The sequence below is a fragment of the Anomalospiza imberbis genome, chromosome 5, assembly GCF_031753505.1.
Source record: "Anomalospiza imberbis isolate Cuckoo-Finch-1a 21T00152 chromosome 5, ASM3175350v1, whole genome shotgun sequence".
NCBI lineage: Eukaryota > Metazoa > Chordata > Aves > Passeriformes > Viduidae > Anomalospiza > Anomalospiza imberbis.
In genome coordinates this window covers 50,001,460-50,028,403 of record NC_089685.1, presented here as the reverse complement: position 1 = coordinate 50,028,403, position 26,944 = coordinate 50,001,460, and the positions used below count along the sequence as shown (strand labels likewise).

Here is a 26,944-nt window from a genome sequence, read left to right as displayed (position 1 = left end):
TTTTGTTAGCTATATACTCCTGCATAATTGAGCACCTGAAAAGATTTTTGCTTTTTACAAACTTTTTTTTGTAAAAATGACTACTGTTAAAGAAAAAATTAATGAAAATTTGTTCTTTTTAGTGACCCTTGGTGAATCATAAATAGAAGTAGTTTTAACATCCTCAATAAAAATTTAGGTTGAACAGGCTTTAACAAAGGACTTTTATGGAGAAGTGACATTTTTTAACAAGAGTTAATGTATATATTAAAAAGAAAGCTCACCAAAGATCTGAGGTCTATGAGTGGGAAAAAAAATTGCAAGACTATAAGATCAGGCTGTTCAGGCATAGAAAGAAAAAAATTATATTATTCAACAGAAAAGGAAAGAAGGCAAGCAAAATTACAAGATGGTTAAGTAAAAAAACTCAACAGAACACTTAAGGTGTGTTCTCATAGAAATGGAATATTCAACCACTTGTAGTCAACAGAAACCAACTGTGTAAATTCAAGCAGTACTTGCTCAAGGACCAAAAGAAAGTGTCAGAAGATAACCACAAGCACCCCTAATATATGTCTTTGAGAAACACGTGTTAAACTACAGGGTAGACAGGCAAAAAAAAAAAAAAAAAAGCAGCAAAGCAAAACTGTGTGTTAGTCTTTTTCTGAAAGGATGCTGCCAGGAGAGTTCATTTCTCCATTTAATTAACTTGTAGAATCAAAAGGGAAAATGATACACAAGAAGAAAGGACTGAAAAGGAAAGAGGCTGAAATACTAATAGAAAATAAAGGCTCCTCTCCCATTTGATTTAGTTCCTGTGCCAGGAAACAGCAGGAAACCCAGGATTTATCATCATGGCAAACCCGCTGTCACTCTGTGAGCTAGACCTGAGCACAAGGCCAAAGCTCTCCTGCAGTCCCTGTGCTTGATGGGCACTGTGGCTACAAATCTGGGATAAAAGGGAGAGCCAGGTCTCTGCAAACACAGAACCTGCCCTCCAACGTGTCCTGTTCACCCCTGAGCCCTGACAATCTGGGGCTTGGAGACAGTTGTGCTCCCAGTGTTTTAGAGGCAGCAGGTCCAGCAGCAGCTCCTCCCACGTGTGTTGTCCTGAGGCTGACTATGTTGGTCTGCATGTGGGGGGCTCCCAAGGGAGAGGCAACAGCTGACCCTTTACTGGGCAGCAGGTGCATCTCCACTGATGCTATTTTTCCTGGAATAATACATATTGAAAGAGATTGTCCCAGAGTAAACCATTACCCAGTATTATAAAACCTCAAAAGGCTTCAGTTGGGTGTTAATAGAAGTGACAAGCACTTGGAGAAGTCATTTAATTGTCTACACAAAGTTACATATAGATATGAGTAAATAGGGTGTGTGGGAGTAAAGATTTAAGCATGAATAATATTTACAGTAACTAGAGATAACATTACTAATGTACCCACAAATAGAAGTATATATTTATATATTTATATATTGTACTTAATTAGATGCTCTCTTAATGGAAAGAAAACCAAGACTACTAGTGTTGTTCATTTCTCACATATCCTATTGTAAATGTCTTTAAAGGGACCGACTGATGCATGGAAATCCAGAGCTAAATCTGTTTCAATTAAGTAAGTGACAGTGGCAAACCTCTGAAGAAGTCTAGAAGAGGACAGATAAAAACATTAGGACATTAGGGCATGGGACTCAATCTCATGTAATTAACAAAACAAAATTATACATTTTTTCTTCTTTTTTTTCCTTTTTGATTTCTGCTTGGACAGAGGTTCCACCAAGCCACAAATGAGAAATAACAAAATTTAGATTGTTTCGTTTTCTTCTAAAGATTCAAATATAAACTTCAAGTGCAATTCAAAGTCCAAGTATTATTTATACTACATATTTCTTTCTATAACAGAGCTTATCTGCAGGTAGTTTAATCATATTTGAACAGATTCCTCCTTTCTTTGACAAAAGTTATTGTTGATGAAAAATAAAAAGCTAGAGGAAATATTTTTAAATAGTGAGATTTCAGATGGAAAGTGAGGATACACTAGTGCAGACCCAAATATGGATCTGCAACTAGATGTACTCAGGGATGCATAATTTTTTTTTTTTTTGTAGTAAGAATCCCATTCAGAACATTGACTTTTAATTATAAAACATTATAGGTGTTCTTAGTTATCAATTGTGAACAAAGTCTGCAAAAAGAAGCTTTCAAATTAGAAAATGTTTCTACTATGGAGGAAAGACAATATTTGACAGGAATGCAAAGTAACCAAAAATTGAATACCACTTGACTATTTGTATGGTCGTAGAAACCTGGAAACTTTCGATCGCAGCAGCTTTATAAAAGATCTTGGAAACATTTCTTTTGACTCTTGTGCTGTGTACTTGAAATAGTTTTGAGGGTGTGCCAGTACATCAAAGAGAGCTTTAATCAGTTTCTTGTCCTATGGAAGACAACACAGATAGGTTAGATGAAAGCAAGGTTTGGATTTAGTGTCTGCATAGGTTTCAAAACTGAAGAACAATCAGGTCTGTTTTGCAAAACTTGAGTTTGGGTAAAACAGTGTAAGGAAACTGCTCCACGTTGCTGTGGAGTTTCAGAGGGATGAGTCTGCCTGCTGTGCTGGATGCTTTTTGCAGGGCTCCTGGCAGGAGCACTAACCACAAACTGCAGATGTCTGCATTAGAACTACAATCTGCCTCTGACTGTCCTTCCCACCTGTTCCATGCTGCTCTCCAGGCCTTCCCTCCATGGATGGAAGACAAGGCTGGTCCTCAGTGATGCTGAGCTTTCTAAGGACCTTCTCCTGTACCTTGGGAAAGCCTCGATTCAGAGTCTCAGCTGAGGCTGTGCCTGGCACTGTGCACTGCAGCTGGGACCTGAGCAACCCAAAAGCTGGAGGGAGAGAACAGCACTGGGCAGGGATGGCTAAGGGAGCCTGCTCGTCCTCAGCTCCTGTCCTTCCAAGCCCTACATTTACATGGCTCAATTTTGCCCTCTGACCAGCCTTTTTCAGTTTAATGAGTTAGTTGCTTTTGGTGTTGCTTGTATATTTGGAAAACCATTTCTTATTGAGGCAAGATAGTGATTTAGGTAAATACATTTTTTAATGCACAGCAAGCTTAATGAGTCATTTAAACATTTAAATGCCAGACTGGAAACAATAGGTCCTTCATCCTTGGCTGACTAATTTTTGGAACATGCAATCTTATTAATAATTTTAGCATATATTTCATTTACTTCCTGCTTCCAAAAAGGACATAAGCATGTTCTGAGCTCAGCTCAGTTACTTGATTTTGGGCTGCTTCAAATACCAGCATAAACCTCAGAAGACAAATAATTGAATTTGGGGTCACCCGTGAGCTTTAAATATAACAACTCTATCAAGGTATCAAGAACTATTTTAGGAAAATGCTTAGGAAAAGGAATTCTTGGTTGACCTCAATGAAAACAGAAATTTCTTACCTTTAGAATTTCTTGATGGTTTTCTGATGCATATAATCGTCCATCTCTAACAATGTCTTCTATTAGTTGTTGGTAATCCTCTGAAAAATAAAGATCAGGTGAGTGACTGTGACATCTTTTGGGAGGGCAATAGTCAGACATGAGCTAGAGCTCCTCTTGAAGACAGAGCTGAGAAATTTTGTATCCAGTTAATTTTCAGTGTCTCTCAGGTTGCTGTATTCTAATTTAATCACCTTAAAATTATCTATTTCTTCATAACAGTGGCTTTGAATTATCCCTATAAATACTTACATCCCCAAAAAACTATTCCCTCCAGATAATAATGCTGGATTTTCTCCACTCTAGAGATGAAGAAACAGGGAAACAAAATAACTTTTCTAACACTATATATGTTATATACATGTTATTTCAAAGTCTTTGCAACTAAAATTCAGTGAGGCACATAAAGTTTTTCCTCATTCTTCTGTCCCTGCAAGCAGTGTAAGAGAGATTCTCAAGGAAAATTTTCTTTAATTCAGATATAACACAAAGATGAAAACCAATTCCATTCTCACCATCGTAAGTCACATAGGGGACCTGAAATCCTTTGCCACTGTTTCCTTCATTTGACTTGAACTGAATCCAGAGTTTCCTTGATCTTGAGGTAAATGCAATAGGTCTCTCATAGGTCTGACATGTTTCATATGTAGTAATTGAAGTAGGAGAAGCTAGAAATAAAGTTAAATTATTTCTTTATATAATAATTTTTGCACCCTTCCTCATCTAGAGCTCAGAGATGTCAAATTGACAAGACACTTCTCAGCTGATATATTCCTGACAGCAGAAGCTTTTTGTGACAGAATGGATGTTGTCCTTATTTGCCTATAAAGAGAAGAAGGTTTTTCCATAGAGGTATAATTTTTGATGTTTAAAACTACTATCAATATTAATTTTTTTTTTACTACTCTAGCATTGTATCCCAGAGTACCAATATGCTCGTCCCAGACAGGTAAGGACAAGTGAGCTGCATGCCAGGCAGACATGGTAGCCAGCCCCTCACATGGCCAGTTTGGGGAGTTCATCTGATAGCAGCAAACCACTTATAAATGAAGACACAATAAAACCAGAATGTAATATCTGGTATGGTAATTCTGAATAAAGACTGTCACACCCTGCAGAGTCAGTGACCCACAGAACAGTTAAGCTGGTTGTGAGGAGGTGGGTGGTGACAGCCAGCACAGCTTCACGAAGGCAAATCATGCCTGAAGTGTAACTTTACCCTGATGTGACTGGCTTTGGTCACTGTTGGAACCACAGTTTGGGGTCAGAAGGACAACTGATGTGTTTTGTTACAGTAAGTGCTTTGCTTTGCTTTTAAAAAAGCTCATCTGCCCAGGTATAATTTCCTTCCATCTATAGTGACCAGGTGTCTTCCTTCTGATACACAGAGATGTCAGTACAGGCCCTCAGGGATAAAAAATTGTGAAAGTTGTTTTAACAAATAAAAGACACCATTTTTGTGAGTAAATACACTGTTTTGAACAAAAACTCAATATGAACAATTGCCTTTCAGGTTTTTGCTTCTTGATATAGTAACAAATCAGCAGAAGGATGCCCACATCCTCCAAAGCAAAAGAAGAGTGCATTTCATTGGGATCTTAACTTTAGAAGTTGTTGAATTAAATTCATAGTCAAAGACACAATGCACCCCCTCCAATCCACAGAAAATCAGGATAACTTTGGATTTCTTGAGGGTGTCAGTTGTACAAACACATTTCCCAGATTTAGCAATAACTGCAGCATATATATATATATATATATATATATATATATATATTTACAAAAAGTAAGTGAGAGCACAGTTTGTACAGATTACAAAGATAGATCTCCAAATATAATTTATCATCGTTGACTTCTAGAAGGCAGTGATTTATCCTGTGTGGTAACTGGGCCAGACAGAAGCCCATTAACTGCTTTGTGATTCAGACAATAAACTTGAATAATTAACATTACTCTGTTAACTGTTATTGGTAGTGTTCTAACTTCCTGTGCCTCTTCATTCAAGAAACCTTTTAGAAACACTGCCTGCACTGAAGACAGTCATCCCTTCAATATGAACTATTCACTCCATCAGTTTGCAGGAGATACAACCCATGTTTGGCAACTTACCACTTTTTCTCATTACTAAAACGTCGCCACATTCATCCTCAATTGGGAGAAATATCTCAGGTACTACAATGAGTATTCTTCTCTTTGGGGGTGGATTTATATTCCAAATGCATTCAACATTCGCTGGGTAGTCTCCAGGATAGTTGGGTGATTCAATGTAGCCAGTGTAGTCCCCCAGTTCTCCTCCACAGTGCTGGTCTGGGGAGAAATATAAATTAGTATTTGTGTTAGTTGATAAATTAATCTGAGGTGTTTTTCGAGATCTGTCACAAGCAAGTCTAAATTCCTCCTTGTGGCTTTAAAAATGCGCACATTCTCCAGCTTTAAAGGAGCATTTGATCCATAAGGTTGCTCCAGCTGATTGCAAAACCTTAATCTCCAGTGCATGAACTGACTCAATGCTTCATCCAGGCTGCTTTAACTTTGCTTGAGAAACACAAGTAAATAAACATGATCCAGTTGTGGTTACCATGGATACTATGCTGACATGCAGAAGATATTCTGCTTTAATTTACTTGGTTTCTAACCAGCTTTAGCTGAATGAAAGTACTGGTCCCAAAAGCCAGCCTCACTTAATTACAGATCTGCCTTGCTTCATCTTAGATTAAACCAGTTAATAAAGGATCTCCAATGATGGATCAGTTTTTCTTTTTGAGTTTTCAAAAATCCTATTGAATTTGGCACAAGTTACTTAAGCTTGATCTCCCCAGGCCTACTCATGCACATAAAATTAGATATAGATTTAAATAGTTTGCTTAATCCAACCCCCAAATATTATGCAAGGTCAGAAACTGGCTTGAAAACTGAGAGGATCTAAGAGAGCAGAGTAACAAGAATGGTTTTAATTTACAGGAAAATCAGTAAACTTCTTCAAATTCACTACAAATATATAATTTACTCAAATGACTTTATAAATTATGAAGGGCTTATAAAACACATGGCACATAATTAGACTAAAAACTTACAGGAGAGCTGCACATGAATAGTTAGTTAGATGACATTGCTCAATTATTATAGAAACATTCTCTTAAATTAGCATGGTAGGGATGAAAAAAAATGGTTGCTATTATAATCAGTCATTCACAAAGGATCAAATAAAACTGTACTGAAATCCTTGGGGATATTCAAAATAGTAATTAAGAAAGGAGGCTGAGTACTGCAAAAAAGGCTCCAAGAAGATCTCACTATAATAAGTGATTACCTGGCAATTGCAGCATGCATGACCATATCTTCTGATATTTTACAATTATTCTAAAATGGCAGTTATTCTGATAGAAGATATTTTGCACAGAGGAATATGCATCACTGTTACACAACTTACAGGGTATGGGAAAGTAAAGGCTCTGTAGTTTTAACTTGTAGCTGGCACTCTGTGCAATCATATTAAACCTAAAACACTCATATGCCTCAAGTGGTACTTACCCAACTTTTTTTCCTCATTGTTTCCCCAACTTTTACTATTCCCTCTGGCAGTGGATATTTGCTAACTAGGAGATATAAATCTGAAGTCCAGTCTGACAGATGCAACCTTTGAGCTGCAATTCAGATCCAAAGATACGCTCTGTGTCACTGATATAAATGTGACTTACTTTTGCAGTGCGTGACATTGGTGGAGCCATCAAAATCTGTACTGGTGTTGCCAGGGCAGGTGATGCAGTAGTTCTGACCAAACTCAGGCTGGTATGTTCCCACAGGGCACCGGATACATCTGTGTGTTGTGGAGTTGTAGTAGTGTCCAGGAGAACAGTGAACTGCAAGGTATGAGGTGTATTATTTTCAAAAAGTAGCAACCTCCAGTGCAGAGAGCTTTCCTCTGCCCTGGACGTACGTGGTCTGCAACATTCTTATTAGGCCATAAAAGGCAGAAAAGACCCCAGCTCCCTGCATTTCCCAGTCTAAAGAATCTTCCAACTAAAACCCAGAGTTTTTATAAAACCCTTATGAACTAGAAATGCGTGATACGTATCTCTCACTGTGTTTAATATATTTGTAATAAATGGAAGTGGGTATAAATCCACCTCAACAAGAGAAATTACTTTCACAGTAGCAGGAGAGAGGTTTCCATTAGTGTCTGTTTGCCAGGGCCAGCATGTCATTTCAGTAACTAAACCAAAATGCATTTGGGAAGATTCCTTCTTCAGCATTGGCACTGGAAGTTGACATTATGGAATACAGAATGCACCCTTAGAGTTTCTGCCTAGCCCATGAGTAATCAATCCTTAACTTCATCTAACTTTTGTAGTGTTTAGTTTTTGTGATGCAGTAAATAAAAATATACAGGACATGAAAGCTAAAGCATTGGCTAATCCAAGTTTGTGTTATTTATTGCCACACAGTGGGGCTGATTACCTTACCAGTAGCAGTGCTGACCCCCTGCCTGCCTGTGGTAAATTCCAAAGAAAACCATAAATCCTGTTCAGTCTGCACAACCTTGGGAGACCATTCCCAGTTTACAGATTTCTTGACCATTTCATTTAATCACATGCCCATGCAGCAACAATGTTTGTTTTGGAGCCTCCAAGAGCCCCTTGGCACTGATGATAATAAACCAAAGGCCCAGAAGTAGGAAGATGAATTGTGGAAAGATTTTGAATTCACCTTTGGTTTCACAGTCTTGAAAGGAAACAGCACCTTCGTATTTGGTCACAAGCCCACCGCCACAGGGAAAGCAGAGGGTCCTTCCTGGTTCAGGCTGATACGTACCAAGAGGACAGACTGTACAAGGTTTAAAACCATCTGAAGAGTAGTGCCCAGGAGAACACTGCCCTAGAAATTGAAAATGATCATCTGTATTAGTGTGTTGACTTTTCTGGATGAAGTATAAAACCCACAAGTAGTTAGCAAGGCTTTCTTTTGCTTAATCATGTGACATCAAGACAGCCGCAGATCAAATTCTAATCTTACCTGCATATTTTGTATTGCTCCTGTATCTTCTTCCTAAAACCACCACCACTAAGAACCAGTTTCATAATATGCTTTTTGGCAACTATGATTCTGTTTGGATTTTTTTTTAGAAGGGGGTCTGTTAAGATTCCATTGGAATACTTTGTACTTTCACCAAGTCTTTCATCTCAGTATTTCAAAGTACTTTATAGGAAGAAATGGAACGGAACCACGCCTATGAAGCAAGGTTTTGTATCTCCATTTTAGAGATGTGGACAGTGGATCATGGTGTTTACCAGATGGGATGGTAGCAGTCCAGCACCTTGTCTATCAGAATACCTAACACCAGCAGCATTTCATGTAGTTGTGAAAACTAGTGCTTGTCAGGTGCTCCTCTGCCAGGAAACAGAGATTTGTGAAAAGCAAATTGCTTTGTGAATCAATCTACTGACAGAAGTTTCCAAACTCGCTTTCCAGGTAGTTTCTGATAGGCATTTGTTTGGCTTGGCTCTTGCTAGCTTGAGTACTTTCCTCTGTGAACCTGAGAACCAGGATGTCAGGTTTTTCAAGATTGTGGCATGAATGTGTATCTTCACACCACTCCAGACTGGGATACCAACACTGTGAGATGCTACATATTCCCTGAGGTTGCCTCATCCCAGAACTTTGTAATTTAGCTTCCCTGAGAACTGAGCAGCAGACAGAAACAACTGGCTTGAAAACAAGAAAATTTTGAGAGCCTCTAGGTATTGTTGCAGTCTCATAAGAACCCTGATAATTGCTGGGAAATATTTGGGGCATTCAATATCTTGGGTGCTTGGCATGAGTGAGGATCTCTGGCACTCAGGATGAACTAGAGCTCCTGAGTGAAAGCCAAGTTCAAGTTCTGTCCCCACAAAAGCCAAACTCCTATGGACACCTGTGGGGTCAGGATCTCCAGGATTTACTTGTGCTCCCATCCCAGCTGGCTGGAATATGATGGTACAAACTGGCTGTGGTGACACAGACCTCAGAGAAATATTATGATACTAATTTGAGGGCAATTTTGTTCTTGTTATTAGGAGCAAAACTGGCCTGGTCCAATTGGTTACTGGAACCCAGACTGGAACATGTTTCCTGGTAGGATTTGTGACCCTTGTGGGGGACCCATGCTGCAGCAGGCTGTGCCTGAAGGACTGACCCTGAGGAAAAGTGACTCATATTGGAGAACTCTTGCCCATGAGATGGAGTCACATTGAAGAAGTTAGTGAAGTCTTCTGTGGGAGGGGCCCCATGCTGGAGCAGCAGCAGGAACAACATCAGTGTGATGAACTGACCATAATCCCCATTCCCATCTCCCTGGGCTGCTGGGTGGGAGGAGGTAGAGCTGGGAAGGAGGGAGGGGTATGGAAGAGGTGTTTTTAGGAGATATTTTATTTCTCCTTGTCCTGCTCTGATTTTGATTAGTAGTGATTTCACTGAATTTTCCCAATTTAAGTCTGTTTGGTATTTGGTGAGTGGTCTCTCCCTGCCCTTAAGTGTGAACTTTTGTTATCCTGTCTCTCCCCTCCCCAGCTGAGGAAGGCAGTGAGACATCAGCTTTGGTGGGTGCCTGGTGTCCAGGCAGGGGCAATCTACTGCAGCATGGAATTCACTTGCAGCTACAAGTGATTTCTGCACAACAGGCACTTAAAATCTCTGACATGCTTGTGGAATGTATATTCCTCACATTTAGAAGTGAGGATTTCAGTGAAAGTTTATTGGTTACTGCACAGGCATTTCTGCTCTGGAAGATAAGATGCAAAAATACTGTTGATTACTGGCAGGGAGTACAGACAGTACAGACTTTCTAACATAATCACATATGCTGACACAAATTTTGATAAAATCTTTGACAGGGAAATTTATGAAGTCCAAAGCATATTCTCTCTTGCCACTTCCAGAGGAAAAGGAGAGAGCTGAGCAGAAAACCAAAATGTTTTGATTTGACAATAAAAATTGTGAGATAAATCCACCCTACAAAAATAATCAGAAGGGTTTTTTGTTGTTGTTGTTGTACAGAACAATAATTCCAATGTAAGCCTTGAAACAAAAGTCTTTTTCTTCTAGTTGTTTTGCTACTTTTGTCAGTATGCTATAGTCAATCTTTATAAACTCAGACTGTATTTTGATATGCTTTTCTTATGTTATGGATAAATACAAATCAGCATAGCAAAGATGCACAGGTGTTTCAGATTATTTTGTCTGGTATTTCCTTCATACAGCAAATCAGCAAAATCTATCATATGTTTGGACTGAATAACTGACACTGCAGTTATTTTTTATTCACTAGATGGGAAAAAGTAGCAGTTTCTCACGTGACATTTGCCATGTGTTCTCTTTAGATATCCTTGCAGAATGCATTAATGTAAATTACATGGATGAGTTTTCAAGTTAGAACTTGTGTAGCAGATAGGACGGATTTATTTCTAAGTCAGATAATGTATCTGCTATAAACTAGATTTTGATATTCTGTAATGAAATGAGGTAAAGAAAATAAACAGTTGTATCTTAAAAACTTAGACTGATCAAGTTACTATAGAAGCACCAGGTATTACCATCATTATAATTTAGTTTATAAATCATGAAGTTGAATCAGAGATGCTACATCACCTGCCAAAAGTTACAGTGCGTTCAAGCAGCACTGAAAGTTGCAATCATTAGCTCTGAGTATGGATTACAGATCTCTGCAGCATAACTATCTCAAATTGATAATTGCTGCTAATTAGAGCAGGTAAGCTGCCTCTCATGCAAGACATTAAATGAGTAGGTTCATTATTACACTCACCAATACCAGTCCAAAGTAATCCATCCCTTTGGCTCACAATACACTGATGAGTCCTTACAAGTCAAGGTACTTCCATACCTGAGGTGAAGCACAAAGTGCTTTGCTTGGCTTGCTCATTTCCATCCCATAACTCACATTGCTGTAGCAGATCCCATTGTCTTTGGCCCGAGCCAAACCATCCGTTGCTTGTAAGTGCACAGAGATTTCTTGTGTTACCTTTACAAGCCAGAACTGTGGCAGGCTCTCTCCTCTTTCAGCCTCTTGCCTCACAGGGTGTGTGTGGCAGCACCTAAAGCTTTTACAATCGAGTTCAACTTGCCTCCACATTCCGAGACGTTCCGGGCGCCCGCGACTCCCTGGCCATCGTTGCTGGGGCAAGGCTCACAGGTGAGTTGGCCTTCTGTATCCTGGTAGGTTCCTGGTGAGCACGGGACGCACTGGTTGTGTTCTCCGCTATAAAAGGTGCCCGTGCTGCAGGTAACTGAGGAAACAAAAGGGGAGCCTAGGTAAGGATGTTCACTTTGATCACATTTTTCACCCTAATACGGAACATTTAGAGAAGGTGGATGTCTTTGGCCCAGGATTAAAATGGCACGTGTTTTGCATGTGTTAGTCCAGGACCCTCACCTGATGCAAACAGACCCATCTCCACTGGGGTTTAGGTCAATTTATATCAGGGTGAGGTCCTCCTTCTATTGTTTAAACCATTAAATTTCTTTGTAGTGCACTCAGGTGTTTATCACACGTGTGTTGTTAATAAAGCTGTTTATACTTGAAACAGTATCTTGCAGTTTATTAAAGCAGTGCTGCATAAAGTGTGGGAAATGAGAGCTTTTAGTTTATAGCAGGTGCAGTTAAAAGTTGGTTTTATGGCAGATGACCACAAAAAGTCTGTCCCCTGAGATCAGTTCTAGAGATTTCTCCATGGGCAACGTGTCCCCTGCAATACTTTCTGTAATAATTTCTGTCTCTTGCCACTCAAATACCCCAACTGTACAGCATCTTAAATACAGATATGAATACATGTGCTTTTCTTGCTTCAACAGGGCATGTAACTGCATTTCACATTTTTGTCTGCGGGGTAGGGGTGGTGGAAATGTCTGAGTTTCTAGATAGCAACAGCCTTTCAAATAGAGTTTCTAAATCACTCTTCCCATATGATAACAACTACCTCTGAACCCACTCACTGGAAGCACCTATCAGATGTGATTTCTTTTGGCTTGTAAATGGATTGGTATCTCAATAGCTGGAAAAATAAGTATGCTGATTTTGAAAAGATGTCTGTAAGTGATTAGAAAGCTTGCAGTGCTGAGAACTGCCATTAATAAATTTGCATTTGCACACTGTCCCCAGCAATGCACCAGAGCCTGGTAACATGGAAAAAGGCTTAAAGAAATTAGGTATTTTACACAAAATAGATTTCTATACTTTTTTTTAACTGGACCTCTTGAGCATTAAATATAACATATCCATGGATCACGGATTATTTGATGGTGAGGGTGACACTGGTGATATAAAAGTAAATATATAGCAGCTAGGCAAACATCATATTATTGTTTTACCAAATTGTAAATATATTTTGATAAGATGGGAGCATCTGGGAACCAACTGCCAACATTGTCTTGTGGCAGGTTTTGATACCTACCAACTGACAGCATGGGAATGTATCCATATTTATACTTCTGTTTTCCTACAACCAACTAATGAATTCCCTTCAGAGTCTTATGCATATATGAATTCCCTTCATAGTCCATGCATATATACTGAGTAATACTGATCATTAAATTCTACATCATTATCTCAGAGGTTTCCTCCCTGGTTAACCATGGAAAAGGTAATTTCAGACTGCTTGATTTGGGGGATATGACTGAATATTCGAGCTCTTTGGACTTACCACATTTTCCATCCTGCAGTACTTGCCCTGTACTGCACGCTTCATGCCCTTCAGTAGCTTTAGCTGGCTTCTGAGCCACTTCATATTCTGTCCCAGAAAACTGAATGTAAAATTGCTGTTTATTAATAGATTTCCTCAATGTTTTGATTGCAGTTTGCAGCTTCTGCTCCATCCTTTTCCGAACACAGTCAATGTTACAGGTGTCTAGATGGGAAATGATAACAAAACTAGAAGCAATTGAGATTCATGTTTAAAAGAGATGCTTAACAAAAAGCTTAGCCTGCATTGCACTATGACACCTCTGTTTGTTTCACTGTCTTGTCCATACAGATTGAAGCAGCAGCTCACTGTATTCAAGATCAGGCCTTTCAAAGGGACAGGAGAGTACCCTGAGTTCCATGGAACAGTTCCATGGCCTGCAAGTACACACTGAGTGCTGCAGAAAGCATCAGTCCCAGTGTGTTCTCCTTTCAGGTGTGTGTTCAGTCTGCCACCATTAATGTTCCTGAATTTTCTCTGCCCACGCTTTTCTCAGTTGGTTAGGAACTCATGCCACTTCCCTGACCAAAACACCTTTGTGTCAGTGACAAAAAGAAAGGTGCTTTCAGGCACAACTGCTGTTTGAACCAATTGGCTAATGGGGTGTCCCTCAAGGTTAAGAAATCTGCCTTGGAGGACTGACGTCTTTATAGGATTCAGCCCACATTTTCTTTGTCTGGAATTTATAACATAACATTCAATCTCATTTATAACTTGAGGCAATTAGTTTTATTCTGAAGTTTGGTAAGAAAACATGAATTTTTCAACTGTGTGATAAAACTGTCTGATTCGCAGACTACATATTCAGCAACTTACATTTTGGAGGATGTTCTTATCATTGTTTTTGCAGAACTTCTACCTAATCTTTATGTTCCCTGTACATCAGTTAGCACTTCTGATGTTTAAAGAAATGAGACTGGATTAAAGCACGTGACTTAACTCAAGGCCTTGAAGGAATTTTGATGCAGGCTCAGTTTTTGTTCCTTTGGCTTAATTTCATCCCTGGCTCTTTTTAATTAAAGCTCTGAAACTTTGAGTTTGCAGAGGCTGTTGAATGAGGTGTTGTGCTAAAAGGTGTTCATGGCAGCTTGATGAAATAAGATCAAAGAGATTTTAACAACACACCGAGAAACTAAATTCTGATTTCTCTCCACAGACCAATCTTTCACAAACCTGAGACTTCTTCAGACTTCATCTCCACTTCAAACTCTGCAGTGATATGGGACACTTCTTTTGATGGTGACTTGCGGCCTCGGCGTTTTTTCTTGGAGGAATCGCACTTGAGATTCACAAAGGTCACCTGGCAGTTGTCTGTACAGGGGAACTGACCTCCTTTGCATGAGAGAAGCAACACAGAGAAGAAATCAAGTAGCAAAGTAGCAAGTGACAGGCTACCAAGTGATATCTCACTGGGTTATCATGAATGCAGTGACAGGCTTCATAACATTTCCTGTGTGTTGTGAGACACCTCTTTCTCCAGGCAGTGCTGGGATTGCTCATTTTGCTAGTGAATGCAGAAGGCAAAAGCACAGCCTGGTGATGCTCAGCTGCACAGTGGTGCCTCCAATGCCTAAAACTGCCCAGTCCTTTTCTGCATAAGGATTAGAAAGCTCTTTACGGAAATTATTTAAAATCAGCAAATACTATAAACTATATTTGATGGCTGAACAAAGCAAGAGAGTCAATTTCATAAATCTATGAGAATATCAGGGCAGGACCTCTAAAAACTATCAGTGGGTATTCCACCTCTTTCAGAAGTGACAATCATCATATAGCAAAGGCTTTAAAAGGCTTTGATTATGAGGTTATGAAACTGTATTGGAAGGTTTTATCTGAGCAGGAATTGTAGTTTGCCACAGGTGATGGACCTTCCAGGTCAGGGAAGAGAAATTTGTAGCACTCAAGCCTCCAGAAGGATTTTGTTCCGAGAGTGTGGTTATATTCTGTAATCTTACCGTTAGAGGTTCAGATGACTTAACAAACACAAAGCAAAGCAAGCAAAGGACAAGGAAATGCATCCAAGAAACACATTCCCCTAGTGATTGTATGGACCAAAAAATTTGACTTCTATGACTTTAAAAACAAGTCTGATAATCACATCTAATTCACAGGTAGGTCATCTTGATGACTAAGACGTCAATACTTCTAAATGAGAGATACAAATGTGTAGATTGCAGGGTAAAGATGAAATATGAGTCTAAATTTTAAAAATAAAATCTTTAAACTATTCACTTTTTTAAAAAAATAGCTATTTTTACTCTTCTCTGTTCAGGGCTCATGTAAGATTTCTCTCTTGCTTGTGAAAGTGGTGGTAAGACAAATTCACAACAGAGAATGCATCGCCAGTAGGTGTTCGGTGTAAGCTGCTAAATTGCTTTAAGCAGCAATTTAAATTTTAACTTTTTTAATACCACATTTTTGTTAATGACATCTAAATCTTATAAATATTTTCCTAACATCATAACTACTCACTCTTTCATAACAAAAGATATAATGCTTAGTAACATCAGATTTTCATAATAACCTTCCTTCTTAGGGGCTGTCTTTGGTGCTACAATAGGTTACTAATCCAGCATAAACCAAATATTAGCTTTTGTTTTCTTTTAAAAACCTCATTTGGGAAAACCAAATCAAACCAAACTGTCGTGGTTTCACATAACTTTGCATTAGTCACAGCTTTTTGTCTCAGGGTATTTCTGCCAATATCAAGGCCAGAAAAAGGATCAGCTTAATTCCCAACTCATGTACTTTTGAACAAAGATTTTTCAAAGCAACTGGTGAGATTTTCAGCACTCACGATCCAAACCCAAGGCACTGTTCAGCCACAGTGGGAACCTTGGCCTTAACTTAAATTCAGACCAAATATGAAAACCATTGATTTTTTTTTCCTGTCTGCAGTGTGAAAACAAAGCATGCAAATGAGCAAGAAAATAAACAAACAAACAAATTAAAGTGCTGTTTACATGCTGGAAGAAACCACCTACCTGAAACAGCCTGCTTCCCAGAATCTTTTGTTTTTTCTTTGCTGCGAGGCCGTAAATGGCATTTTGCATCTTTGATTTTAAAACGAGCTTTCTGCTTGACTGGAGGCGCTAGGGAATCTGTTGATGTAAAGTAAAAAAGCTACCATTGAGACAGAAATGAAACGAGATTGGAAACTTATTTTTAAAAACAGTCTCAAAAGCTTTCTTGTGACTTAAAAAAGAGGCAGCCCAAGAATTACACAGCTTGTACAAGAGGGTCCATTTCCACAGTTCATATTTTTGAGTGAGTACCTACCCTTGGGCCCAACCAGGCCAATGAATGTGCTAGTACCACGCTTGCTCTGCACATCTTCTTGGATTTTGGGTGAATTCATCTTTCACAATAAGAAAGATTAATTCCTACCTTTATTTTTTTCTGGGCTCTCTGTCTGTGAATTCCCATGTTACTTGTAGTTCTGCTCCTGCTAGTGTCAGTAAGGTTAATTTAGTGGAGCTATGCTGTTGGCAATTGAAAACCATCCAAAGGAGCTGCATCTATTGCACTCTGTGGCCTGCAAGCTTTATCCCTCAGCTTTAAACCCAAGGCAGGATTCACAGTCTTGTTTTAGAGTCGTGCAATGAGTAGAAAATGGAGCTGCTGGCTGATTTCCTCACGAAGTCCCTGGAGGAAAAGACCTGCCAGCTGCTGTGGGCTGCCCTCTGGCCCTGCAGAAGGTGGAGGGTGGTCCCAGGTGATACCACAGTGTGGGTCCCTCTTTCCTTGGTAGGGCTTTGCTGAACCAGGACTTTAGAAGTGGCCTGATCCTGTGCCACAAGCAGGCACATCTGCTGCCAGGCTGTGTCACTCCACTGCACTGTACCTCCTAGCACATCCCAAATATATAAGAAATACATGGCTGGAGAACTGGAAAATGGGAGAGAAGTACAGCAGGTATGTGTAAGGTGGGCTGACTCTTCCCACTCCTGTCCTACTCCTGGATGTTGTTTCAGCTGTTTCTAATATTGCCAGGCTTCAAGTTTTTGTGGGCTTTTTTTTTTTTTTTTTTGTGGTTTTTTTTTTTTTTTTTTTTTTTTGCTATCAGCTTTCATAAACATTTGAAATGCCTCTGCAAAAACAGTCCAGCCATTTTTTTTTTGAGAAAAAGATGGATGAAATTCAGTATTTCCTCGTAGAAGTCTCATAACCTTTTCAGGGGGGGATAACCTTTTACCCTTGCAGTAGGAGAGGCTGTGCTGCCGTGGAAGAGCTTTGCAGAAGAGGGCTGGGACCCACCCTTGTGCTACTCCTGGGTCCCTCTGGCTCACTCCTGAGCCTGGGAAAAAGTCCCATTTTGATATGCTCACTATTGACTTGCTAGACTATGGAAAGCAAATAATTCTAAATATTAGTCCTTACTGAACATATCTCAAACCTGCAGCACTCCCACACTGACCCACCAACACATCGCTGCAGCTCCACACCCCATCCTCAAGGAGAGGCTGCAGAAAAGGAGTGTGTGCATGAGGGAACACTGGCTACCTTTGATGCCTCAAGATTTTTGCTTTTTATACATTTTCAATATATTTGTAGCTTTGTACACCTTTAATACGTGGTTATATAGCTCCTGGTGTTTTTCCTACCTTTTCTCTTAGATTTCAGAATAATAAGTTAACCTTACTAATACATACTTGGAATTCTGTTTAGCCTTGTTCTTAAGAAGAGAATTCCTGGCAAGGACATCTTATTTTCTACCAGAACTTAAGAGACATAACAAGAGAAGAGAGCAAAGAAGCCCCAAGGGGGCTGACCCACGGGTGGATTACTGGTGTAACTGATTTGCTATTGGATGTCCCAGCCAGATATACTAATAATTAACCTTACAGAATTACAGAAATCCCATAGCACAAGTGCACAGAGCCATATTTTGCACACCTGAAAGCTTTCATTGAAGAATTGCTTTTTTATCTTCTCACTTTGTTGCAAGAATTGCTTTTTTTATCTTATACCGCTTCAACTCTGTCGCAAGGCTTTTCCTTTTGTTATTAGGCAACACCTTACCCCTTGCCTTACCTAACGAATGAGCCTGATGTCCTGCAATCCCCCGAGGTCCATGCCCTCCCTCCCGGGCCCAGGAGTGGGGGGCAAGCAGGGCAGACCCACCTGAGCAGCTGGGCAGGGTGGAGTTGCGCCTGGGCTGCGCCTTGCTGTGCTGCACGGGGACGCCGCAGCTCAGCGTGTAGCTGTTCTCTGAGTCTGGGGGACAGAACACAGTCAGCACACGGGCAACAGCCTCACAAAACTCGAGGCTTCAGCTTCTCAATGCTGCTAAACAACGAGATATTTTAAGTGCTGAACTTGGGATTTTAAGTGGCTGAAATACTTTGCCAAAAAGCTTCAACACTTCACAGTGTTGATGGCAAGGTTTGTTTTTTAAGTGATTTGGCACAAGGTTAGCAGTGCACAAGTAAAAAATATTTTTTGTTTGTTCATGGCAAAGTCCTTCTGCTTCCCTGTAATTTAGAAAATAAACCATGTATTTCCATAATAATTTTAGCTTCAGGCTCCAACAGAACTTATTGGCAGAAACAGAAATGGCGTACTTAGAAGCATAAGAGTGTTTACATATTACAGAGATAAAACTCTGTCTTGGTGCTTACAATTAGAGAAATGCACAGTTCCAGTAATATCTGCTAAACTGAAAATAAAATGTGAATAAAATGTTAGCTCGACTGCATATAACGCCAAGGCTAAACGTGAAAAGTACACACCCAAAAATAATCCTGTACCAGAACATCTATGAAAAAGCAGTAGCAATCCCCTCATTCCTCCCTGAAAAACTGTGAAGATGGAAACTACCAGGAGCAAATGGTAAAAAAAAAAAAAAAAAAAAAAAGGAGGGAGGGGAACGAAATGCCCAATTTTTTATAAATAATACTCAGCTGGACTGAGAGACACATCCTCCTTAACCAGGATGGTGCAGAAAAAAAATGTTATATATTGAGTTGCTGTGACAAAAGGGAAGGCAAAAATGAACAGTTGATGTCAGTGAATTCCTGTTCTTTTTAATACAAGCTTTTTTGTTAGAATTTTCCCACCCTCTCAACTGACATCTCAAATTAAACAATGAAGGTCCAAACTTCTCACATGGAGTTCACAATCAGCTCTTCTTGATTTAATTTATAATGAGGTTTTACTCATTTACTGTTGTCAAAACAAAAAATGAATGCAAGAATCATGAATACATTAACAGAGAAAAGTCAGCAAGTCACATCCTGGACGTAAGAGGACAAATAATTTCCACAAACCTGGAACAAAAAGAGTATTGGATGGGCATGACAGGAAGCAGCTCTCTATGCCTCCTGTCTTACTGCATACTAGCTGAGCCTTGGGAGCTGGTTTGACATTTGGGAGGCATTTCACCATCTCTGAGGAGAAAAAAAATAAAGAAATGTAAAACAATTGGACACTGCCCAACCCAGAACCTTGTGTGCACACATGGATACAATGGTGAGAAAAGGCAGGAAGTGGAAAAAACCATGATGAGAGATACAAGGAATTCTGAAACAAGCACATACTAAGGGAGAGCATCTGGATTGGGATGTTGAGCTCATACTTGAAAATGAAACACACTTCACATTTTTAGACCTAAACTCTACATTGGTCTTTCTCTCCTATCCTCCACTTTTGGATCTTTGTGCTCTATGAGCACAATTTTGTGTGCTCATCTTGATCTCAGAAGCAACAGGTAACACTAATCATCTGAGATGCCCTTTCTCTGATTTGGAGGCACAGCTCTCTGATTTAACAGACCAACTACATGCTGTGCACAGTGGTCTGTTTACTTAGATGACCACTAAAACTGTATTTTTTAATTCTCTAACTCCCACTGACTTTTTAACTTTAGCTCCTTGCTCTAGCCTCTGGAGCTAGAAAACTTCCCAGCCAGGCAGATGAACTTTCCATCCATCAGCAGATGCTAGGATGGAGATGGATAGTCCTGCTGACCCTTTCAGACACTGCTGAAATGCCCCAAACAATGCTAGAAGGGACCCTGTGCCACACACAGAGATCACAGAGCCATTTCTCATCAGTGCCCACAGCATGAGGCACACTGCAGCTCATGTGAAGGAAAAATCCAGCTTCTCCTCTTGGCTTCATGGCAGGATGAACACAGAGCACCCTGCAGGTCTCACAAGTGACTCTTCACACTTGGGTAAGGGAGTGCTTGTGTTTCAGCTGCAAACACATGAAGTTGTTGTTAATTGTTGGAGCAGCCTCTGTGCTTCACCCTGAGAAGATGGTATGACACCGAGAATCATAAACCGCATTTATTTTATTCTGCCACCCTTTTGGATTGAAGTGTTACTTAAGTACATCTTTTCCCTCACAAATGACAAGGTTCATTCTTGGCTGCAGCTGGCACATGCCATTTCCTACAGGGAGGAAGCCTCACTGCTTCCCTCCTTTCCCCAGAGGGTTCCCCTCTGCACTGACTGCTGACCAAGTGCAGCTGGGCACCTCTTCAAGCAGCTTTTTCACACTGCAGCAGCTACTTAAATCTCAGCCAAGTGACTGTAGGGCAGTTCTTGCTTCAGCCCCATAGAAATGCTGTTTCAGGTATGTGATTTTTCTCCAGCTGTTTCTTGCTACTTCTTCCAAACCTGCTCACCTGACAAGACAGGTTTAGCTGACAGTTGTTTTTCTCACTGCTGACTGTAGTAGTGTAAATGTCATTTTTCCTGTCAGCTTGCCAGCACATCACACTGAAGTAGGGCTTGCTTCTGACACCAGAGCTGTAGCAGCCAGACTGGTTTGGGTCTACCAGGGCTTGGCAAAAGCCCAGTAAAGCCAACATGAAACCAAGCAGTTCCAAAGCAGTAGCTGGAATGAGTGTTGCCTGACTTGGCTTGAGTGCAGAGGAAGAGTCGCAGCAGCCTCCAGCAGGTTTGTATTCCTGGCCTCACTGGTCATTAAATATAAATATATATAAGTCACATAAACATGCCTGATGTTCACATCTCAGATATGGGAATAATCATTCTCCACTTATCTCCCTCCTAAGTCTTCTATGTTGCTCCGGTGATGCCTTTAAAGAAATTATTTCCTTGGACTGAGGAGGCAACAAAGCACAAAGTGCCATTGCTGAGCCAAGGAGGGTTTTGTTACTGCAAATGTCTCCAAATCACGTGGCATTCAGGATCACAAAATATAATTCTTCCACTTTTTATTGTGCTTTTGTAACAATTTAGAATATAGTTTCCTCTCAAAAATGTTGGGAATAAAGGCAGGTGATCAGCAGGGAGATGATGCTCATTTTAAACCTCACTGAAGTCACCAAATACTGGAGTGTGTATCAATAGACAAGGGTGTTCTATTTCCATCTTCCAGCTGAGCATTATAAATAATGAGGAAAAATTTACAAGCAGGAAAATATTTTCAATACAGCCTCTTAAATCATTCTTAGTAGGCTGAGAGGGAATATAGCACAAGTAGTCTAACTTCATACTAGACCTCCAAAAATTTTAGTTCCAGCTGCTAACTTACAAAATCCTTTCCAGAGGAATAACTGGTATATGGCAAGGGAGACCCAGTAGATAACTAAAAACCACAGAGAGCTATTTCTTGCTTCACAATGCTTAGTTCTCTACATAGCAGGGAAGGTAACAGCCAGGTAAGCAGGAAAGTTAAGCACTTAATAGTGCTTAGGAAGAAGATAGAGGCAAACGCTGGAATTCAGCTTGAGGCTCTCACCCCTCACCCCACCTTGGTTATAAAGTGCTTTCCATACTGCTGTATCCATGTAAAAAAAGCCACAATTGCATGATCACATGAGGCCAGTGCAGTGCTCTCTGCTCCAGATTAAGCAGTGCTTTCTCTCAGTATATGCAGAGATTCCCTGAAGGGAGATCCCCCTTTTTCTTGTTCTTTATTGCTCCCAATTAGGTATTAGGCATCATCCCCAAATGTGCCTATGAGAAGTTATTTGTGGTTAAAAAATGTGACCAGGAAAAGCCCCAGCTATGCCATTCTCATTAAAAATGAAGAAAACCAGAATGAAAATCTCACAGAAAATACTTTGGCTGTAGCCATGATCAAGCTTTGCTGTGCTTCAAATAAGACTCCAGAAAAAGAAGTCATCATTTAAAGGATACAGAAATTCAGGTCTGCCACAAAGTGGCACTAGCAGCAAGTACCAAATTTTTCTGGTCTCAGGATTTGTGTTCATTGTCATTAATACTTTTGACACAGCTAGTGTCAGTGTTTTATATGAAGCAGGACACTTTTAGAGACAACTTGAAAAATTGGGGTATGGTGCTGTGAATGTAGGCATTATGTCCTACCATGTCCTACTTGTAAACAGTTAAATGTTTTGAATATTCTAAATAATTGTTAGAGGTAAATAGAGTTATAGCTGACATTACAGAGATGGGAAGAGGGCAAATCAAGGACAAAAGTATAAAATACCTAAGATAATAATAACAATAACACTTAGATTTCTGTGAATGGACTCATAAACTTAAAAAAACATTCCACACAAATAAAATCCAACCTATTGCTCATTCGCTAATGGACCTCGAATTGTATCCTAGCCCATGGAGCTCCACGGGATCAGGTGTTATCTGAGTTTATGAAATGAATTTGGGGATCTAGATTGTGAAAATGCAACCTTTCTCAAACAAAACCATGGGTTTTGCACCCTCTTGGTGACAGTCACCACAGTCACCTCGGAGTCACACTTCCACACTCACCAACACAGTCCTTTTTATTCCAGTGCAGTTTCTTTCCAGGTGGGCAGATGCACTCATAGCTCCCCATGGTATTAAGACACCCAAAGTCACAGCTACCATTGCTGATGCTGCATTCATCAATATCTGAAAACATATTTAAAGTTGTGAAGAGTCTTAACCATGTGTACACACATATACTGTGCATTAAGACATGACTTGCATAAGGAAACCTATTTCTACTGTATCTTTTACATTTGAGTCCATATAAACATGTATAAAGACAGACAGTGCCCAACAACTTTAGTGCATTTTGCATGTATTTGTCCTGTACAGCTCCTACTCTCCCAAAAATTTATGCATTTGATACAGTTTGCTTGCCAGGACCAGTTACACTGAAATTCTTGGAAGTAATCACAAGATACAAAACACGCTCAAAAGTCTCTGCAGCATCTGGACAATAATGCATTATACAGAAAAATGGCATAAACCTCTGTGAGATTACATCACTTCTGCAAAACAAGGAGGTAAATTCTGCAGTGATTCCCAGAGTTTCTTTTAGAAGTTCTGGGGAAGGCGGAAATGATGCTTTCAAAAGAAACTAAGCAGTTGAAGTGTAGTTCAGACTTCCACTCCTTGAATAAAAAGTTAAGGTAAAGCTTGCAAGAAGGTGAAGAAATTATTGTATATGTTATCATTGATATTCCACAGAAAATCTTTCAACTTTTGATACATTAGAAAAGAATTTAGCCAGTATGTGGTGTATCCTTTTTAGTCCATGCATTCAGCATTCATACACTTGTGCCAACAAGGTCAATCTCTCATCTCCTCTCTTCTCACCACCAGAAAGAACATTTTTTTATTTAATGAGCTGAAATGACACTGAATCAACAGGAGGCACACAGAAATCCTGATGCTCTGGCTCACTGGTAGACCTCAAAATTGAGCATGTAAGGACTAAAACTAGTGACAGGCCTAAGTGGTAAAACTTGAGGCCTGGACAAGTCTGGATTCAGAGCTGTGATTTTGTATCTACTCATAATGGAAAAAAGCGGGAGGTTTGGATCCAGTTTTGTTTTTGCTCAGAATTCAGCACGGAGTATTTCCAATAAGAGTTTAGGTCCTTCTTCAGTCTTACTGAAAAGGCTGAGGCTTAACTAGGCTGAAGGTTATTTAAAGATGAGGCAGAACCCCGAACTTTGAGGCTTTCCCTAAATTAGTGCATTAAGACACTAAGTAATTAACAGTGAAACTGAAGATCAGTCTCTCTACACCTCATATAGCAAAGGTCCCAAAAACTTTCAGACTCTGAATTTGCTTTCACAACTGCTTTCAAGTGGGGTCTGTTTCCAAACTGCTTTACTAGATGGACTCTTTCTCTTCCCGCCTGCCTCTGCTCTTACCATGATTTCATGTGATACTTCTCCAGAAAAGAGAGACCAGCATACACCCCCTACACCTTTCTCCCAGAAAAGCAGCCATGCAAAGATACCATTAGCAGTGTCTCATGTGACATTACAAAATCAGGTGAACTCAGCCCTCAGAAGTGAGAGAAGTGAGGGGCCAGCATCTATTTCTGCTACATCAGCCGAACCTCTAATTTGGTCACTGTGGTAATGCTGCACTTCAAAAATATCCCTCTCCTACATAATGAAACATTACAGCACCACTTCTTTCCAGTCATACCAAAAAGGTTGAAAGCAGGTACCCAGAAGATGGGAGGAAGATCCACCAATGCCTTCTGTTATGAATTTCATAGGCAGTTTATGTCACAGACTGGTAAGGACAAATGCCATCAGAGCTAAAATACATAAACTTTGCAAAACTGACTTCTTTCCCCTATTCTCTTTGTTGTCCATCATATGATGCCTCCCTACAGTTGTGAGTAACCTCACTCCTGTGGAAGTTCTGGTCAAAAAATGGTGGGACACTGGTTTTCACTGGTGTTTTTCTCTTGGGAATGCTTCAGCAAATCTGAGAAACTGAAATTTTAGTCACACCCAGATCATGATATTTTAAGTTTATTTTAATTTTATATCCTTATCATCTTGAGTTAATCATCTTAATCTAAAAGAATGTGTGGCTCTGTAAACAGTTCCCAAAGCAAGCAAACACACATGTAAGCAAAACTCAGTTTCAAACCTCCACAGTGCGTCAGTCCGTACAAAGTGTAGCCTTTGTGGCAGAGACACTCAAAGCTTCCAGGGTAGTTGATGCAGGTGTGGTCACAGGTTCGTTCAAAGGAGCACTCATCTATATCTGAATTAATAGAAAAAGCATTAAGGAATCAGATTTAATCAGGTTACACTGAATGACTGGATTTTCTCACTGGGTTGCAACGTCTTGTTACTGATGAACTATCGTTTACCATCCCACGTAAAATCTGAATAAAATATCATTCTCATTCCTCTAGTGCCTTGTGAAGAAAATACTCCCAGGTAAATGAAGAAGAACAAGAAGAGAGAATTTGGTAAAACCCGATGAAGATTGTATTATGTACATTCCCCATTAGATGGCAACCTTTAACTTCTGATCATACTGACCCAGCAGGGCTGGGCGAGTATGGAGCTTTTGGGGAAATTAGTGGCACAATGGAAAAATGGTTTAGGTTGAATCAAGCAATTCCCTCTTTCACTGACCAATATGCTGACATCTTGCCCAACAAGACAAGGAGTTGCTCCCAGACTTCTGCTCTTCCTTACAAGACTGTACAGACTTGCAGAGGGTAAGCAAAACACTGCTGGAGTAAGCCCTGATGAGGAATGGACAGGCTGCACCTAGCACAGAAAATATTAGTCCAAAGTTCACATTCTACCCAACTCAAGAAAATATGATCTCTTCCCCTTAAAAGAAGTCAGGCAGCTCTAATTATCACTGCTCAGCAATGTGAAACCCTGGCTTACACATCTTCCATCCAGCAGGCCATGAAAAAAGCAACCGAGAGCACGTTGCTTCCAGGACAGTACAAAGATTTGCTGAGCAGGTGCTGTGGAGGTTGATTTGACAGCAGCCCTGACAGAATGGACTTGCTGAAAATATTAAAGGTACCTTAAACAGGAATCTGTGCTAAATAACACTTTGGAGTTAATTTTATTTTATTTATTTATTTTTTTAAATAAATTCTCTTCTGTGATTAATTTTTCTGCTTACAGGTCAGAAAATTGAATACAATTACATTATTTGAGAGTGGTCATTTCAATAAATCTCATTCCTTCAATGTTCCTGAGTTATAAATGAATGGAATAGTATTCCTATGGCAATTTCCACACTTTCTAGAGCTAGTTTTTAAGAACAAAACCTGAACAACATCATTACAAAATGTAACTTAGACTTTCATATTGTACATGCTTGGAAAGCTGTTGGTGTTTGAAAACACTTGAAAACTCACCATACTTCAGGGGATCCTAACCCAATTCCTATATCCAAGTATTATTTACATACTTTTGACACTTAATGAAGCATTCTGGGTCTCATTCTGTTATTATAAATACAAATACTTACCTTCCAGAACTATAAAATTAAGATTTCCTGTATGTGTACACAAACCCAAATCTGTGTGAGAGTTTATGCACAAATTTAGAATGACACATTCAGCTATATTTTATATGACCTCCAACTTTAAATGTTTCAAAACATTCACACAAAAGACAATGCACAATGTGGGAAGCAACTGTTCAGGCAAATGCATAACATAAAATGAAATAAACATGATGAACAGAAATCTGTGCTGTCCAGTTTTATGTGTGCACCACAATCACTTTGTATGATTAAGTCACAAAAAGATGACAACTGAGATTTTTCTCTTTCTTACACCTATTTAATTTTTAATGAATGTTTAAATCCATTTTAAAATATCATCATTTCAGTTCTGAAAGTAATTTCTTTTAAAGGTTTCTTTTATAGTCTTGGAAATGTGCAGATTTGAATACACATAAATGGCAAACTGTTCCAGCTTTCTCTAAATAAATACACAAAGTAAAATCACTTGGGAATGAACACTGCAGCTATAGTTGAAAGGATTTTTAATGCTTAAGAAGCCAAATCAT

The 26,944-nt window shown here is 39.6% G+C and overlaps 1 protein-coding gene across 7 annotated transcripts in view; it reads right to left on the bottom strand.

Annotated features, from left to right (window-relative positions):
• Nucleotides 1-666: 666 nt before the first annotated feature.
• SCUBE1 (signal peptide, CUB domain and EGF like domain containing 1) overlaps nucleotides 667-26,944 on the bottom strand; it is a 222,588-nt gene continuing 196,310 nt past the window's right edge. For 5 of the 7 annotated variants that reach the window (XM_068190668.1, XM_068190666.1, XM_068190667.1 and 2 more), the window contains 13 exons: nucleotides 25,041-25,157; nucleotides 22,923-23,045; nucleotides 19,479-19,598; nucleotides 18,334-18,426; nucleotides 16,194-16,310; nucleotides 14,383-14,541; nucleotides 13,171-13,374; nucleotides 8,186-8,353; nucleotides 7,177-7,338; nucleotides 5,588-5,785; nucleotides 3,994-4,146; nucleotides 3,440-3,519; nucleotides 667-2,417 (listed from right to left, as the gene is read on the bottom strand). In XM_068190668.1, coding sequence (XP_068046769.1) covers nucleotides 2,265-2,417; nucleotides 3,440-3,519; nucleotides 3,994-4,146; nucleotides 5,588-5,785; nucleotides 7,177-7,338; nucleotides 8,186-8,353; nucleotides 13,171-13,374; nucleotides 14,383-14,541; nucleotides 16,194-16,310; nucleotides 18,334-18,426; nucleotides 19,479-19,598; nucleotides 22,923-23,045; nucleotides 25,041-25,157 — 1,847 coding nt within the window. In that variant the 3' untranslated portion in view covers nucleotides 667-2,264. Of the gene's footprint in view, nucleotides 2,418-3,439; nucleotides 3,520-3,993; nucleotides 4,147-5,587; nucleotides 5,786-7,176; nucleotides 7,339-8,185; nucleotides 8,354-11,595; nucleotides 11,758-13,170; nucleotides 13,375-14,382; nucleotides 14,542-16,193; nucleotides 16,311-18,333; nucleotides 18,427-19,478; nucleotides 19,599-22,922; nucleotides 23,046-25,040; nucleotides 25,158-26,944 lie in introns of all 7 variants that reach the window. The other 2 variants (XM_068190671.1, XM_068190665.1) reach the window with 2 other exon arrangements.